The sequence below is a fragment of the Etheostoma spectabile genome, chromosome 10 (assembly GCF_008692095.1).
Source record: "Etheostoma spectabile isolate EspeVRDwgs_2016 chromosome 10, UIUC_Espe_1.0, whole genome shotgun sequence".
NCBI lineage: Eukaryota > Metazoa > Chordata > Actinopteri > Perciformes > Percidae > Etheostoma > Etheostoma spectabile.
In genome coordinates, this window is record NC_045742.1 from 17,343,655 (window position 1) to 17,363,278 (window position 19,624).

The 19,624-nt window shown below is 38.6% G+C and overlaps 1 protein-coding gene across 3 annotated transcripts in view; it reads right to left on the reverse strand.

The window, feature by feature from the left end:
- Positions 1-5,659: 5,659 nt before the first annotated feature.
- Positions 5,660-19,624, reverse strand: part of pcdh2ac (protocadherin 2 alpha c) — a 183,655-nt gene continuing 169,690 nt past the window's right edge. For all 3 annotated transcript variants that reach the window (XM_032528343.1, XM_032528344.1, XM_032528342.1), the window contains exons 3-4: positions 18,222-18,307; positions 5,660-8,809 (exon numbers count right to left, since the gene is read on the reverse strand). In XM_032528343.1, coding sequence (XP_032384234.1) covers positions 8,502-8,809; positions 18,222-18,307 — 394 coding nt within the window. In that variant the 3' untranslated portion in view covers positions 5,660-8,501. The remainder of the gene's footprint in view (positions 8,810-18,221; positions 18,308-19,624) is intronic.

The window sequence follows — 19,624 nt, forward strand, 5'->3', positions numbered from 1 at the left end:
TTTTATGACTTGTGCTTTGTGTGGTCTTTTACCGTTATAAAGGCAATCTAAATACAAATCACAGAGACACAGACCACCACACCTGAATGGCATTGCATCGGGCCACTGAGACGCTTACCAATCCGCTCTGTCCCTATGGCTTGTGACGTAGCTTGAGCCTATGTATGTCCTATTTACCCACTGAACTGTCGTTATTCACCTATGACAAGGTAAAATTGGTTTTGCATTCTATCACCCCTTTAAATCTGTTTGGGGGATTGTTTCATGAGGACAAGATAATTTGTATTTTTATTTTATTTTTTGCTTTACTAACTTAACTAAGGTTAAACAAGTACAGTGCAAATATAAAAAGTTATACACATAATATGCAAATTATTATTTGACCAATTTTTGTGCTGAACTAACCACTGTAAATCCACCTGGAATCCTACCCCCTGTTGGGATCAGGATAATCCTGTTTTTTTGGATCAAAGTTATCCAAATCCTACTGACAATTTTGAACAACACAAAGTGAAGGTTTATCCGATTAAAATGGAATGCCTCCGTGAAATATCTAATCGATTTTCAGCTCCTTCTATTACCTTGGTGAACACGAGGCAAACGGAAAACCACAATTTTCCAAGATTATATCCAATCGAGTAAAACCCAAACAAAAAGAAAAGGAGAAAATAAATCGATGTCCGCTTATACATTAGCCTTTGAACAACTGGCCCAAAAACTTGCAATAAAATAACTTGATTGTGTTATAACACATAACATTATGTAAGATTTAACTCAATGTTTGTTATTATTGGAAGAATGATAAATGCATTACAAATATGATAGATTCCTTATAGGAAATCATTGGTCCACATACATTACAGTGTTTACTTTACCAGTCAAGAAAATGCATTACATCAAAAATAATTGTGTAAAATGACAAACATATGTTGACAATGACCTTCATGTCCTTCATGTACACAGCATGGGTGTCGTGGCCTTCAGGTAAATATAGAGATTTGCCCAGGGAGGATGGCATTCTGTAAGAAATATTGCCAGCTGTAGCAGAGTTTTTAAAACAATACTCCAGAGAAAGAAGACCCCAACAGTCAATACAATGCCAAAACATTTTTAAAAAATCTAACGAATCTATTTAAAATTACTGTTTGTTTTATATGTCTGTATATAAGTGCATACTATTATTTTTACATTCCACTTATCAGGAAGATGCAGTGAATATTTGTGAGTCCTGTTCAGACAAGCCTCATAAAAGACTGCAGTTTCACTCCAAGCACTTATAATCAGCATGTTCTCGACAAAGTGCTGAACATTTAAACAACACCGTAAGTCCTCTTTGACTGCATTCCAGACATTCAGCTCTCTCTCTCATTTGCCTTACTCACAACATGGACTTCAGCTCCGAGCCACATCATCAGGTTCAGCCCGTTAAGTTGTAATAGATGTGTAAGGGTCAGAAGGAACTGTATGTCTGGCGCTGTGCTGGCCTTGACTAAGGTTAGACATATTTGCATGGCCAGCAGTTGCAAAACGGTTATCTCATGTCATCTCTTACGTCACCTCACATTTTTTTTATAAAAAAAATTCTTTACTGACTAAATGATCACAGATTTTAGGTTGAGAGGTGAGCTGGATTCCTCTTGGACTGGATCTGGAGATTTGTCTTCGTATCGCTGATCCAGAACCATGGGCCAGTTGTTCAAAACATTTTATCTGGATCAAAATGATCCGGATTTGGAAATCCCATTTCTTCCTATCCAGGATCAGGTAATCCGTCTTACTTTAATGCCGGTTTTTCAAAGCAACATTGGACTGGATCACCCTGATCCAGATACACAGTTTTCAAGATTACCAAATCTGGATCACCAGCAGGATAGGACAACATATCACAATGTGGGCTACCAACTACAGAACAGGTAGAAGAGCCAATTGGGTTCCTCTAAGTGTTTATTTTGAGACAAAACAAAAAAAATAACTCCCACTTCCATTCATATTTCTTTTAACCCCTCATCTGAGCCACTACAAATAAAAAACTAAATACATTAACAATACATTTGGAAAGTTTGAAAACATCTTAAAAAAAAAGGTTAAATGAAGTAGTAGTAGTAAATGTTCAGGGTTTTTCTTCATCTAAGGAGGAAGACCAGAAATTTGTATTAGATTGTTTCCTTGAAATTAATATACGGTGATGAATGAGATATATATTATTATTTTGTATTTATTTTGTTATTTAATCTGTTTGGGGGGTTGTTTCATTGAGGACAAATAATTTGTATTTTTATTTTATTTTTTGCTTAAACTTAACTAAGGTTAAACGTAAGTGCAAAATATAAAAAAGTTATACACTAAATGATGCAAATGTATTATTGACCAATTTAAGTTTTACTAAGTTTTTGTGCTGGAATCCACCTTGAAATCCACCTGGAAATCCTACCCCCTGTTGGATCAGGATAATCCTGTTTTTTTGGATCAAAGCATCCAAATCCTACTGACAAGTTTTGAACACACAAAGTGAAGGTTTTATCCAGATTAAAACTAGGATTGGATTCCGTGATCTAATCTGATTTCAGATTCCTCTTTTTCCTTTTGAACAACCCATTTTCAAGATTTGATCCAATCCGATAACCAAAATCCGATTAGTTTACCTTTGAACAACTGGCCCCATAGCATGAGCTTGCGCCTGGCGTGCTGCAATCCTGCATTTTTTCTCTTTTGTTTTTAATATATAATGTTTTGCATAACTGTTCCTAAACCAACTTGCTTCTAAAATGAAATTTCTGCCAATTCCTTTAGATGTAGCCAAGGTAACACGAAAAAATCTAAGTCAGCAACAATTTGCTTTTGGAGTCAGAACAGCACCCTGACCTTCAAACTCCGTTACCCAGAGGAACCACTGCTAAATCCCACCTACTGACACAGAGAGGCATAACAAGACAAAAAAAGGAAAAACAGTACTTCAGTCTTGAATTTCTTTTTGTTCTCCTTTTAACAAAAACAGAAAATAAGTTAGCCTATTACATCCAGCCTACATGAATTATTGAACTCATAAAATCCGTTTGGTTTTGTGAGCGTCACATGTGCTACTGTAGTACTGCTAGTTCGTCAGGCGCCTTTTTTTCAAACTAAATAGCCAACTTGCTGCACTTCACAATGATCTATATTTACCTTAATTCATCCCTTTTGCAAGTTGCATAGTTTTTGGGTTTGAATGAATACAGTGCATTTACTAAAAAGTAGTGAAATTAATCAAAGCAAACAACAATATTTAAGTATTAACAATAATGAAACTCATCTTTGAGCCAAATTCAACAATCAATCCAAGGTAATCTCTGATATATAGCTTTTCTTGAAATTAATCAATAAAGTTCAGTCACAAGAAACAATGATAGTCAAGATTATATTTTCGCAATTAAAAAACATCAAACTAATAATAATAATTAAAAACCACATGTGGTTAAACGTGCTGTGGTTATTTGACCAGGAGATGGCGCCTGTTGCTTAGCACTCCTGCAGATAGAAAAAGTGCAGCAGGTAGAAATGATTGGAAGAGGCAATGTGCTGACATCATGTACTTTCAATATTTTTTTGTGAACTTGCATACGACTTACACATTTATATTTTGGCTACCATTGGGCTAATTAATATTATTTGCATTAATCATGACAAATTTACTCAATTCTCACTTGCACTTTCTTTCACACACACAGTGTCTCTGCAGTGTAGTGCTGTCATCACCACAGGCCAAAATGATTGGGCACATTAATCTTTCCATCTTTATCCTGGCTGCTTCTAAGTCACTTAATTCACTTTCCTTAGCAAGATGCTGGTTTTGCTGAGTCACTGCAGCTGGCAACATCAGCAGCCAACACACCCAAAACTACAAACACACGCACACTACATATTGGTGCACACTAATTCGGCATGTGTCTAATCTGTTTCATCACGTGTTTGAAGACCCTCAAAGACCAACATTTTACTGTTTTCCCTTCCTCTTCTGAAAATTTCAACTCATACTGTACAATAAGGTGTGACTTGTGCAATGCACAACATAGTGCAGTCTGTGGTGAGTTTATGTTGGCTTGGATTTGTCTGTGTGGACTTCACACAACATCTTATAAAGAGAGTGAGCACACTGGCCCACTGCTCTGTTCACTCATACATAATGCCATAATACATATCCATATTCATATTCCAGAGATTCATTGCTTTGCAGACCAAACACTGCAGGCTACGTTCCTGCACTGAGCCAGTTTGCTTGTTTGTTAATTTGTTTGTATAACTCAAATGAGCCAAAATTCAGGGAGACCAGAGCACAATTTGTGAATGCTCATGGGAATATGTAAATGTAGGCATTTTAAATGTGTGGGTGTTAGAGGTTTTTGTTAAAGTGTTGTTCTTCCATGGAGCTGTTGCTTTTAACAGTGAATGTAAGCAAGGAGTCAGAGACACTGTTTGTGAAATTGCATCATCACAAGCAAACAACCTCCCTGTTTCAGCCCTGCTCTTTTTGCTAAGTATATAAGGATGTTGCCATAGAGACCATTCCCAAAATATCTGTAACCATAGAGACAGTTTTTGTCTGTGACTTGGAGAGAATAAAACAAAGACGTGGCATTTTCACAAGCAATCATTTAAAAACATGAACTCTTGAACCCCTGTCACTGCTACTCCTTCTCTCTAAATTAAAGTCAAAACTGGAGACATTATTAACTTTATATTTTTCAAAAGCAACATCAAAGACGCAATGCACACACACACACACACACACACACACACACACACACACACACACACCTATTTAACAATCAGTCATTGATAAGTCTGAATGTTTGTTAATTCCAGACAAACAATGTGAGAAATGTGCAGTAGTTCCTAGAGCTGTAAACTACCCTTCAGGAAACTATTGAGCTGGCTGCCTAGATGACTGGATAAAAGTATTGATTATCAATGCGGCATTTTATCTAGGCCAGCATGACTGATGTCTGTTTTTTCTACAGACTCACCCACTGGGATAGAATAAATACTTTTAGTCACTTTATTAAATTATACTGTGCCTGAAAGCTTCTTTTCACAAGGGACAGTTTGCACAATCTGTGACTATGGCTTTCAACAAGGAGAAATGAGGCATCAATGCTGGGCTGGTCTTTCAGCCAGTGTCTCTCCTCTGAGTGCTTGTCAGTGCAGAACAAGAAGTGGGATGTGAGCATATATGATAGAGGAGAGCAGCCAATAATTTGTCAGTCCTGCCTTCACTGATGTGAATAGACATACTTTTTCTTCCTCTAAGGGTTTCATTATTTCCCAATCTTCTGGAGTGTTACTTTGACCCCTTTCTAACTCTCCTGCGATAGAAGCCTCCTCTGTAAAACAAGTACAAGTGTAATACTGATTTCTAATTAAGGCTTTCATTACATAAGGCCATCTTTTTATTTAAAGTATTCCTATTCCTTACACAGTATTTAAACAAAATGAAGATGAAAAAATTTAATTTTAATAAAATTTTTATATAAAATAATTTTTAATAAAAACCTTAACAAATTACAAACAATATCTAAATTAAATCTTATTCTGTTTTGCTGCATTGTAATAAAGTCAAATGACAGAGAAAGAAAAAGACCCCCACACACACAAAAACACACACAGCCAAGGAAATAAATTCACATTTATTTTTAAGAAAGAAAACTTTATTAGTGATTTATAAACAAAACACACTACGACTGTATCCATTTAGGTAAAATAAACCAAATCAGAAAATAAATGAAATAAATGAAATCCACTATTACACTATCACAGTTGATGAGCAAGTGTACAAAAAAGGGTTTTACAACAGATCTGGGCTAGTCCATTTAGGACAGCACATTTCCACCATAGTTCACCACCATACATTGGGAAAGAATGACAGCATGAACGCTCACTAAACACAAGCATACACTACATATACCTTTTTATACACATTTTTTTCAGTAATTTTTTTAAGAGTGAAAGGGAAGTAAGTGATAGCTCATCATAGGATCATACATATTTCAGTTACAATATTACAGTGTTAGTTAGATCATTATGTCAAAGCTGGACACAGAGTGATTTTTTTTCTTGCTTTGCTTTTTTTCAAAAGGAAAAATCATAGTTGGTAAAACAAAATATAATAAACTTGCGTTGAAAGGTATCACACTATAGCATTTACAAATATCTAAAGAGGTTTAGTGGATGCCATACAACATCTGTGGAGCGTGAAGATTGTAGTACATAGATGTTTGGCAGAGACAGAAGTACATACAAATATCTCCTGTGTGAGTTGTGAAGAAAAATGATAATACAAAAGAATAAAATCATAACCATCTATCTATTTATATATATATTTCTCTATATAGTATGTGTTTCCTTAGAGCAGTACATGCAGCAGCCACTTAATGAAGTGACTTCATACTGAGCCGCAAAACTTTGGGGACGTGGCAACAAGTTACAGGCAGGAGAGGGGAACCAACAGAAGCAGGTCTTGAGGCATGAGTTTGCCCCTTTTTCAAAACCTCCTGAGAGAGGATTGGTGGGATATACTGTAGTTGTGGGATGGAAATCCCTAGATGCCCATATTTTTTAGCAGGTCTAATCACTAATGCAGAGACAATCCATGAAAAGTCTACGCTACATTTACAGCGTAGATGAAAGCTAATATGTGACTCAACAATCTTAAACAATCAATTTGGAGAACAACTCTCTTCTCTTGTACATGGAGGCGGAGGGCCAGCCCACGGCACCTTTTCTCCTCACTTTATCCCAGTCCTCCACTCCTTAAATCCACTTCATCCCACCTGGTCCCCTCTCATCAGTGGCTACACACAGAAAATGAACTGTGTACTGTTAGTATTTGCAAGTTAAAAGCACTGAACCATTGTGCACTTAGAGAGACATCTGACAAGAGCTCAGGGCGTAGACCCCTGACTGGGCTTCCTCAGGCCTCATCCACATTACTCCATGCTGTTCTCAGCACACCACAATGTTCAGAGTAGGCCATTCCCAGGACTGATCCTGAGCGGGGGGTTAGGGGCAGGGTCTGAGGATAAATGGGTATCAGCATGATACGCAAAAAGCAGTCAAAGGTACAAAGAACAGAAAAAATGCAGGCATATGTAATTGTGAATCTCTTTAGAGAATGAATGAAGAACAGAACAAGTTCACAAACTTCATCATCACATGAAGAGGCAGTCAATGGGATGGTTGACCGAGGGGAAAAAGACAGTTGGGGGGAGGAGAGGACGGCTTGTGGCAGCTTGGGGCAAGTATAAGCAAGTAAGCAGTTGTAAACTCAAGGTAAGAACTGGTTGTTACCAAACATTCAAAGCAGAAAGCATCAGGCTTTTGCTGCAGCAGGGGGAGACAAGAAGGTGTTATCAAAATCTCAAGACTGTCCTAATATTCTCTAAGGTTTCATCAGAGACCACTGATTGAAAACAGAGTCACAAGCCAGCTCAGCTAGACTCTCCCCTCTGTGATCCTCAGAAGAATGTGAGATATCCTTCCATCTTTCTGGTGCTCTCTGCATTCCTCAATTGGGGTTTTGGCGGAGATGAAGCTTTCTGTGTCTTTCAAATGCAGTGAGCAAATACAGAGTGGTTGCAAGGATACTGCTTCCATCCTGAGAGAGTTGATGTGGACATGCGCACCGCATAGTTGACTTACCAGGGCAAAAAGCTTGCAGTGTCTAGTTTTAAGCACATTTCTTTGATGTCAGTTGATTTTCTCTCCTTTTTTATTTCTCTGCCTCTCTCTATGCCTCAAGTGCTTTCCATGACAGAGTAGTCTCTGTCATGGTAAGTATGTGTATTTGTGTTTGCATGTTTGAATGTGTGAGCATGCGTATGTGTGCATGTGGTTTCATTGAGATCTCAGGAAACACTGTTGTAAATATCAGAGGAATCTGCAGCAGTGTCATGTAAGCCTTAGTTTCAGTGACCCTCTCATGTGCTATTTACAAGTAGTATGTGTCCAGCTCCAGATGGCATACATCTCTCAATCTTCTTTGTCGTTCTTCTTTTCCTTGGCTGGCACAGAGCTTTTTGTTGTTCTTGTACAAAGTATGTCTCCTCTCAGGGAGATTGGTTTACACATCGGTTGGGGTGGGGGGTGGGGTAAGACAGAGGTGCCAACGTGCCCAGTGGGTTAAAGGAGAAAAAATTAAGATGAGGGCAAAGAGTGTTCGCTCCTTATTGGACAAGATGACTGACTTGAGTAGACTCAAAGGGTATAGGCACATAGGGGCATGGAGCAAAATCAATCATTTTATTGTTTATCAAGGCAAGATTGATAATTTACCTTAGTAAGGGACTGAAGGTAAAATAAATCTTGGTAAGGCCAGGTTCTTTAAAATACTATTAGTGAAAATAGGTAATATAACTAAATTTGAAAATCTGTAATAGTTTTCAGATTTTTTTTTTGCCCAGTGGACTTTGGTTGGTACCTCTGTTTTAACAGCGCCCTTTTCATCTTTGCCATTTTCCCTTTCTGCTTCTCTACTCATCTCCATCATCCTTTCCCTTATCCTTTTTGTCTTTCTTCTCCTTCTTCTTCTTCTTCTTTTTCTTGGCCTCCTCTTTCTTTCCAAAGGTGATGAAATCGCTTTTGTCGTCCTCTCCTCCCTGGTTCTGTCTGATAGATATAATGGCAGGGGAGCCAGGGATGATGAAGGCTTCTGGGGGAACCTCACCGGGTTTTAGGTGCTGTGGGGGTGCACCAGGACCGCCGGGGCCATAGCGAAAGTGCCAGCTGTTGCTGTCTACACCAGCACCCATTGGGGGGGACACCTCTCCCCCTTCAGCATCTGAAAGAAACATAAATATATGGATGATGGGTAATTATTTTCTATCTATTTACTTCAAACAAATGTGGTTATTAAAATGCTCAAATGTTATGATTTTCACAGACTGAATTCTTCAGACATTAGGGGAGGTTTATTCAATTACTTATTAAGTCTTTTGCAACTTATCTGTGAAGCATGCTCCACCTAAATGAATGTTATGAATACTATGTATGAAACAACAGCTTAGAAGCACAATTTGCCAGTCATCTTACATACATGGTGTGTTTGTCCTTCATACATGCAAATTTAAGAGAGGATTGAACAAATAACTGGAGAATACATCATAATGGAAGTCGATGGAACAAATTCTGCTGGATTTGCACACATTTGCCCAATATACAAGGTAAGTTTTATTATGAAAATCATCCATCTCTGAAGAGCAGCTGGTGCAAATATGAACAGGTTTATAAAGTAAAGTGGTAATTGTAACGTGAGCACAGAACTTTTGTTTTAGAAATAGTTATAGGTAGTCTATTTATTTATGTATTAATGGCTAGGTTGTAGTAATCTCTCATTCTTTCTAAAAACTTGAATCTTTAAAAAATAAAAAAATAAATAGATTTATAAAGAATACAGGATATTTAAAGTGGAACTTATAGTTCACTGAGCTGCTACTGCACCAAAGCAAACATGTCCCTAAGATGACCAGTACATTGTGGAATCTCCCCTAAATCTTCCCTGCACTACATCATGCAGACATAAATCTGGCCTACTGTTTTAAAACTTTGACTACAAGGAGAGATCATGGACATCCACTGCAGCCACTGTAAAAATCCAAATGGACAATAAGGAGTGGCATTTCTTGAGGAAAGGCCGTGACATGCTATAAAAAGTGGGAGTTGGTGGAACTGAATGGAGGTTTCCAAGAAGAAACTACTAAGTGGGCAATGAATCAAAGGCTCCCTCCTGGCCAAAGCTAACATCTGTGGCACTGTTTGATGAAACTTTTCCTCATTATGTTAAGGGATAACAAAGGTAATAAAGTATTTTAGTGAAATTAAACTGAACTGTTTTGCGAGAAAATTGGACACAAAGCAAACACATCTGTATTCAGTAATTTGCAGGTGTAACTGTATTTATGAGGGCATTATCAACCAACCTGAGCAGGAATCAAGAAAATATCACGCCCTTTCTTTATTGTGTGGGTGTGTGTCATTATATTTATGAATATAAAAAAACTAAGCTCAGTCTACCAGCAAAAGACCTCGGCACTTTGGTTCTTTCCTCACAGCAGTGACCTACTTGCCTCACATATTCCTTTTATTTATCTCACTTCTTTTCTGAGTTCTTTCCAAAGGGGAGATTAACTGAGCATGGTTCCATCCAACCAGAAGGAACAGTGTCTAGAAGAGGAAGCCTGACCTCATCTAGTACCCAGGGCAGAGAATACCATCTTCTAATCTTCTCTTACTGCACTATTACCCAGCCAGCCGCAAAATATACACTCTATGTTTGGTTTAAGCTTTCTTCATGCTGCATGTCTTACAACAAATTAACTGCCATCCTAAATATAGTTGGACATAATGAATGCAAAAGTAGTTCTGACTAAACTATGAATGTACCGTCAGGTGTAAGCAGAATTTTATTCAGTTATGATGGCCTGGGTGATACAATGGATAGTCATCAAAGTGACATTAGGGATATCCTGTAGATAGATAGTCCTTTTAATAACGGAGACAGAACAAGCGTCTCATATGCGGTTAATACGTTTGTTTGGCTGTTACAATATTGCACTGCATTGTTATACAAATTATCGAAACTAATGCAGCCAAGTTACTAGCACTTATAAACTTTAATTTGTGAGATGACAGAGTTTAGTTCACTTTTTCAGATATTATGTGTTCCAATCTTATTCCCTCTTCAATTGCTATCCCTACTCTAATTCATTTCTCATTTTTCTTACTTGTTTTTCTTTCCATATTTTACCAGCTCGGTGAGATCTGCTCACAGTGAAGGATTCATGGAGTAAATCCATGACAAACATGATGTCTCCGGCTTGGCATACAATCCTAATCAGTCAAAGAGGCACGCACTGCTGTAAAGCTTCTCCTTCTGCAACGAATCGACCCAAGACAAAGCAGACAAGACTAATTTGTTTGAATGTGTGAGCTTTAACATACACTGATTCTGTCTGAATCGGAGCTGAGATGATAGGTTCATTAACAAATAACACTGAAAATTGAATAGTTTTGGATTTTTGACAAATCAAGCAATTTAAAGACTATCTTGACTTTTATTCTCATACTTCATCTGTTTTATATTTTTTAACTGTTTTTTCCTGTTCTTTAATGTTTTATGCAAAGTAATTTGAATTGCCTTGTTGCTGAAATGTACTATAAAAATAAAACAGCCTTGCCTTGAAGAAATTGTGGTAAGCACTATTCACCGTTTTCCCACATTTATAGACCAAGCTACTAACTGATAATTGGGGAAGTAATTGGGATGAAGTCCAATAATGAGTATAGTTGCAGCCCTCGTCGGATTTGTCATTCTTTACTTCATGTTCAATTCCCCCAGATATTTTGAAGAAATCAATACCATACGAGAATTAAGTGGGTCATGCATGAATTGTTTTACATTGCTATCCCCCTTAAAGTCTTTTTGCTTTTACCGACTGCAACAACACAGCTGCAAGAGATGCAGAGAGAAGACTGAATTTGACAAAGAGACTGAGAAGATTAAGACAGGGCAGGCTAGATCCAGTCACTGCTCCTCCACATGTAGACACAGAGACAGCTAGAGTCACATATATTTACAAAGTGAGTCTTTCCCCCAGTTGATAAATCCTCATCTGACTCCCAAAGCAGAAACATGACCCCGATTCTATTATCTCAAAGAAAAAGGAACAAAAAAACACTAGATATAAAAAAGGTGCTGGCAATGCTTTGCTGTAAAGTGTCCACTCTCTTGCCTCAAAGAAATTACCTGTCTAACTCAATGTGAGAACATCAGACACCAGTGCCCCCATGCAAACTTGCACTCAAAGCAAACAGAAACACACCCCTGAGAGTAATGACTCCTTCTAAGACAAGACAGATGGAAAAGGGTAAAGCAAAGCAGGGCAGAGTAAGTTTCTTGAAAGGGTTAATGTCTTAATGTCGTATTTGAAAAAAAAAAATACAAATCCAGGGACACACTGTAGTCCGGCTGTGTTAAACTCTGATGGTGAAAACGTCACAACATAATAGTCTTTGTTGCTTTTGGAGATTCCTTTTCTACTTTTTAAATGAACATTTCTAACAAGGGACGAGGACCACAATGTAAATAAGTTATACGGTATGTTTAACTTTATAGTGTCTATCTTCTGCAATATAATATGTATTTAGTGCTATGTATGTATGACCTATTATATATTTGTTTTAAAATGTCAAATTAATCGAATCAACAACCTAAGTCATTTTTGATGTTACAGACAAAATTGACAATATGGGATTTGACCTGTGATGCACATCCATTACCCCTATATTTAACCCCTTTTTTTGTCCCCTTATAATGCTTTCCTCATTTTATTTGATCCCTGCCTCTTCTCTGCATCTCTTCCTTCCCAACGATAACTGACTCACTTCTCCCAACACTGATCTCCACACAGCCATTGCATCTACGTGATTTGTCGAAGACTGTTCCAGAGCAAAACTTTCTCTCTTCTCTGTTAATTTTGCACAACCTCCCTTCCTTCTCTTTTCCTTTCCACCATCTCTCTCTCTCTCTCTCTCTCTCTCGCTCATTTCCCCTGACCTTTCAACTAATCTTGCGTGAAAACTCAGCCAGCTAATACCAGTCCCTCCCAGTTATTGACAAGTCTTAATCATTGCCAATCAGTGTTTATGGTAACGTTAATGTGGTTGCGTATTATACAGCTTGTCCATCAATGATAACTACCAGGCACATTAGACACAAGGATGGGTTATTTGTTTCATAGTGACGCCCCCAGCTGTATTACTCTCTCCATGCATATGTAACTATAAGCAATTGAAATCCTTGCAATGGAAATGCTAGCGTGACACAGGCCACTGCAATCAATAATTTTTTCATTACAGACTGTGATTTTCTCCATATCCTCCCATAAGTTTGGTCTCTCTCCTTGTCTTGCCCTACCATTTCTCTGTGTGAATGTCCCATCGCTCTCCTGTTGTCGCCCAAGGTTTTCACAGTCACTTAAATCACCCAAGCTCCATTTTGCCACGTCTACTTTATTCATCCCCTTGTCTTGCCCTACCATCGGCCAGTTGGGCAGAAGCGCAGTGCAGCGTTACATAACGAGCTGAGGAAGAAGAGGAGGAGGAGGAGGAAGAAGAAGAAAAGGGGCCAGGAAGTGCAGGGATGCAGATATGAAACATGATGCTTACCACAAAAACGGTGGGGGGGGGGGGGAAGAGGGAAAGAAAGGATTAAAAGATCCTGAAGGTGCAATTCTTTCTTTTTTTTCACACTGCAGTGGTAGAGAAATCTGTGCATGTTATGATTGCAAACAGTCATCTGGGACCACACCCTTCTTCAAAATAGCACCTGTGTTTAAAAGTGTGTTGTGCAACGAGCATTGTGATAAAAACTAAATGTGATGTTGCTGTCTATTCAAAACATAATTCTTATTCATGTGTCTGTGTTTTTACTGTTATGCTTGGGTAGTGATAGAAGAATACATTTTGTGCCTGCATAAATTTCCATATATTCCCCAATCTACTAATAGTAAATTAAAGAAAGAAAGAAAATGTTGGGGGTTAATCATACACTAATGATGGCTGGTTGTGGGTTTTAAAGAGCAATTATACCTCTATATGCATATTAGAGTTTACAATTGTTTGTGTGTGTGTGTGTGTGTGTGTGTGTGTGTGTGTGTGGTGTGTGTGTGTGTGTGTGTGTGTGTGTGCATGTGCGTACTTGAGTGTGTGTGTGTGTGTGTGTGCGCGTGCGTGGGTGCATGTTGTGTTCATGCCAGGTTGAGCACCTTGCTGTCTACTCCCAGCTGGCTCATGTGGCAGATGGTGGACACAAGCAATCCCAAGTGACAGGGCTTAACTAAATAAAAATAACACTGAATGTAGATGGGTATGTGTGGGAGTTTAACTTTTTGTCTGTGTATCTGTGTGTATATGTCTGTGTAGGTGCTATAACAAAAAAAGAAATGGAGAAGTAGAAATTGATTTATTCTCCAGAGACGAAGACAGGGAGAGAGCTGACAAGATATATAAAGGCTCAAAGAACGCAGGATGGGAAAAAAAAAACAGAGTGACAATAAAAGAAAGCAAATTACTGAAGTCGAGAAGAGGAAAGAGATGGGGCAGAGGGATGTCTCCAGCAGCTTCTAGACTGGTCTACCTTGCCTTACTAATTGTGCCAATAATCTTTTCATATCAAGTAAACCTTAGGACTGCAACTCTAAAGTAAGATATATAGGCTTGAATTGAATAAACTGTTTTTGTCTGTATCTCTTCTTTGCCTACCTCTTTGTGTCTGTTCATATCCTCTACTCAGATAAATGAATGTGCTCGCACCTACCCTCCCAGATGAGACCAACAAAGATACAGTAAATGTAAATGCACGAGTTCATGGTCGTATATACTACTAGCAGATATATGGTCACGCCCACGAGGTATTGAAAGAGATAAGGAAACATTAATCATCAGTAGAATCTCCTTTTTCTCTTTGCATTTTGTCTCCACCCATGAGTCTATTTTTGCCTTGACAAGTGCCCTCTACAGTTGATTACGGTTAACTTTAATCAAATCTGTCTTGCTCTCTTCTGCTGTGTATGTGTTTCATTGTGTACGTGTGTGCACGCATGATCTGGGGTGATACAAAAAAACAGTAAACCTTCATCTATCTCTGCAGTACACCAACAGCCCAGGAATGCAGGTCACTCTCCTTCGGTTACTCTCTCCACCCCTTTACACCTCTTAGACCAACTCTCACTTTCCAAACACATCCCTCCCTCATTTACACAACACCCATTCTGTTTTAGCTATTGCTTATGTACGGGCATTTTGTCTTGCATCACATTGTCCTGTCCTTTACCTGATGCCAGTCTGTTTTTTCTTTCCCCTTCTCCCCTCTCCTTCAGCACCTTTTATCCACACCATATGTTTGCACCCCTCTCTTCATAACAACCCCATCCCTTCCTCTCTCTCCTGCCAATATCAGCAGCCATGAATGGTTGCCGTGGAAACAACATCCTCCAGTGAAGCAGTAGGACATTGGTGGAGGCATGGTGACAGTGCTTGTGCTGATGAAGAATAATGCTGCAAGCTCTCTCTCTCTCTCTCTCTCTCTCTCTCTCTCTGCCCCCCCTCTCTCTCTGTCTAGTCTAACCACTCTCCCCTAGCAACAGCAACAGCAACCTCATACAGCTTCCTCTCTTTCCTCTGCAGACTTTGGTACAGTCAATCACACCGATATACCCATCCTCACTCCCTCCCAAAGAGTTTATGTTCATCGCATCTCTACCTTCCTCTCCACCTTATCCTTTATTGCTTATGCTATTGTTTCTTTTCAATCCCTCGCTTTTTAAATTGCTCATCTCCCTCCTCCCCCCTGTCTCTATCTGCCCATCTCTCCAGGGGATGGTTGGAATAGGGCACAGTTCTATCTATGGGTCCTTGGTTTAGAAACATAGTTGTGAAATGGTGGGAGAGAAAAAGGAGGAAGAAATAGAGGGAGTGAGAAATGGATAGCGTGAGAGAGTTAGACAGCAAGCAGAACCCTGATTTCATTAATGTGGGTCTGTTAATCTGGGCGTGGGCTGCGCTCCATCTGTCACAGCAGGAGCAGTACACAGAGCAGGCAGCCAAAACACTCAGAAGCACAGCCAAGCACACATGCACATACACATTAAAACACTAAACGAGATGCAACGACACAGACACACAAATCTACACACTCTAATTCAGAGAGGGAAGAAACAGGGGCGTTGTCGGCTGTACCTACGTGTCTCAATTGAATCTAAAAGACTGAAAAGACTGACAAAAGACTGTAAGGTAAAACATCACCCTGTAGGTACAACACCCAGCTGAAACAATTGCCTCAACAAACCAAACTCTGATATACTCCTGTTCTCCAACTAAGGACCACAGCCTGACTAGCAAACAAGAGGATTTAGTTATAAATAGCACAGCCTGTGACTCATAGTGATGTGACAGGCCACATTGAATCAATATCTCAATTTTCATGATGAACAGAACCAACTTCAAAGTCAGAACAGAAATCTTTCCCAATCTTGTCCTCCAGTCAGGGAGCTCTAGAAATAAATTTCATTTCATCTGACACTCTTAAACCAGAATTATCCTTAATCCAACCCTAACATTTGACCTGAAGCTAACAGAACCCTCAGCTAATATTTCCATTTTTAACCTTTTTAACAATGAGATAAAGAAGGGACTGTCAGCCCTGAGGAAAAATAAAGTAGCATGTGAACATGTTCTTGAACTGCCACAGCGTAATTAGACCACCATAAATCCTCACCAGCTGAAGACGTCACTACTGCGTGTTCTGTTGTCTCTCTCTCTCTCTCTCTCTTGTTTTGAAGTGCCTGCAGGCTGTAAGTCTTCAGCCAAGGAAAAAAATCGATAGCAGAGCAGAGGAGGCTGTGTCTGTGTGTGTGTGTGTGTGTGTGTATATGTTTGTGTGTGTAGCTTGTTTGCCTGTCCAGCCCACCGCCTCTTGTCTATAGAAGACACCAGGCCAAGCCATCTCCACTTTCTTAATTACAAATCACCTCTTTAGCTAAACTTAATGACAGCGTCGTCCTCGCTCCAATCCTCTCATTGTACATACTCACGTCTAGTTATCTCACCTGCCTCTTCCTTCCTTTTTCTCTACCAGGCCACTCTTTTCTCTACTTAACTCTTAACCCTCTTTTGACCCCACTTCCCTGTCATCATGAGGAAAGTCAAAAAAGAAAGAACGAGTTGACTACAGAATTCTCCTCAATGCACGGAGGGCGTTGACGCAGTGTAAGCAGTACTTCTTTGGTCATACATCTTGGTTCAGGGCAGGGCATATGGCACCATGTGCAATGACATTAAAAACATGACAATGTCTGTGAAATGTCATTTAGCAGTGAGTGTGTTGTCATTTAAAGTTTTGTTTTGCTCCAGTGTTCCTGTTTCTTCGATTCATTTAGCAGTGTTTTCTAATGAGCTCCTTGCAGTGCTTTGTTGAGCCTCAGTGAAGTTTTTTTCCACCCTGAGAAAGGCCAGATGGCCAAAAAGGTTTTGTCGTCTATAATTGTGGTCACTACTTGCCACTGAGTGTGACTCTTTTTGTCATAATTTATTAACATAATAAGGATAATGCACCAATCTTTGGGAACAAGATGGAGACCCTACATGTAAGTCTGTTCTATCAAAAGAATTTTGATTACATTTTAAATTTAAGTACAATGGTTATCAAGTAACAAACTAAGTTGACACTTCCACGTGCGTGTCACTGGCCTGCAGATGCTTCAGAGCAAAGGCGCTGCCAATACATACTTTTTTTGTTTAATACAACACTTTGAATATGACTCACATTTGCAATTGTATAGGCTGTCTTGCAATGGAAATGCCTGGTCACTTAAATTCTTTAAATATTGTACACTTAAGGAGAGCAAAATTAAAATCTATCACTACAAAGCATTCAACTGTTTGTTGAATGTAATGCTCAATTATGGAATGCACAGACATGTTTTAAATCCCTATATGTTATATAAGATTATTATAGGCGTACAGATTTATTAAAATATGGAACATTTATAATACGTCTTGCCGACATCACCAAACCCCTATTCTTGGTCTTTGTGAGTGTGTGTATAAAAGAGCTGGAGAATGAGAGAGATCCACATTAACAAAAAAAGAAAATGTAATTTTGTTTTATTATTCTTCTCTGTTTGTCTCCTGTGGCTTATGTCTTTGTAAACATCTTGCAGATAATCCGATCAACTATTGCCTCTCTTACCCTCATTTTCTCAGTTTTGTCTCTCTTCATGATACAAAGAGCAGAGATATCCATCTATGCCTTATGTAGCAAGTGTCATTTCCTCTCCCTGCAGCAGTGGGAAGTGGTATGAGTGGGTTGGGGTGATCTCGTAGCTGATATTTCTGTATTCCTTATTTTATTGCTCTCGTGGCTGGGTACGCGCTTGAGAATTGTACAATTGTTGGTTTAAGATATTCTCATCTGTTTTTTCTCTGAATCTGTGTCATGGAATGTGTTGCACTGACATCAGTTAAACTATATTTTAGATGGCTATCACTACTTTAGACCATTAGGAGTAGACTGGGTCCCAATGTGTGCCAAGTAGACCTCTTAATTAAGGTAATTACTATTTTTTGTTTTTTTGTTTTACTGTGGACAATTTAAAATAGTTCTGATAGTTAAGAATCACATGACTGATTCTTACCAGCGGCGCTGGATGCAGTGGGCCAGTTCTGAACAAGGACACCTTGGGCTCCTTGCATTACTGAGGACTCTTCCATGTGCACTGAGCTGAAAAACAAAAGAACAAACAATATGCACATATTACATTCTGGAAAGGTATTATCTCACATATATGTACTATATACCATACCATATACCATGCTAACTTAAACTGCACAACAGAAGGAATCCACACGTACACTTTGTGAAGCTCTACGTTATGATTGTTTCACGTGACTTGAATATAAGATCACAAATATTTTATTATCTCTTCTCCATATGTTTCCTATAATAAACAGAATTACAAATTCAAACCTTGGTGTTTTGTGTTTGGGGGTAAAAAATGCAACATTAGGATTAGGATTAAACTATTCACCCAACATTTTTCTGATATTCTCTGGATTATAGATTACAGATGGCCGCTCTTACATTTTCCTGCACACTCTGTGGGATTTCAGCACCCTCCCCTCTACAACACCACACTCTCTGTAATGCTAAATGTGTTAAATTAAGTTAGCCATAAGCCATTAATGTAACCAGAATGTTACATTATGTGTCTGTTATTTGGCTGCACCACCCATTTAAAGGTTCCCTTTAAGCTGCTGGGTATTAGCATCAGATTAATGACTTCTCAACTTAATTTTGTTCAAATGTTCAAGAGATAATATTGATACAGTAAGTATATTCAAATTTGTATTAAAAAAAACACTAATCTGACTCTCAATTGCTACCTGCTGCTGCTCCACTTAAATCCACTACTCTACTCTCCGGGTGAAAAACTAGGTCTTTAGAAGTTTTTACTGAGGTCTGTGTGAGCAGGTATTTCTTCCTGGAAATTTGTGTGCTTCTAAGGCATCAATAATTGCTTTACTTCTTAAAAACAAGGATCTTTCATTCTTTATAAAAGATCTTGGGAGCCAGGGAGTACAAATCTACAGTTAGTAATGCTAAAGACGTATTCATCTAGAACCTTATGGACAGTGGTTTCATTAAGAGGACAAAAGGGATTTAATAATGGAGCCCATTGTAAGTGCGGCTAAGCACCAGCATCATCAAGGTATACTTATGAAATTGAAATGGCAAACACTGGGCTTATAATAAACTTTTTAGCTAATGTCAATCCTGCACACCCACCCACACACACACACACACACATTTTACAACAGTAAAAGTTTCAGATAAGGAAAGAAAATTAGTTTGTTTCAAATCATAACTACAGTGATCACAAAATTAACCTAGACACAATCTCCTAAGAATGAGATGTGCATTTTACCAGAGATTAAATGAAATGAAATAGGTCAGTGCCATTACATGGTGTTGGGGTGTGATATCCAAAATCTCTTATTCAAGCTCTGATTACAGATGAACATGGGGGACAGTCAATTT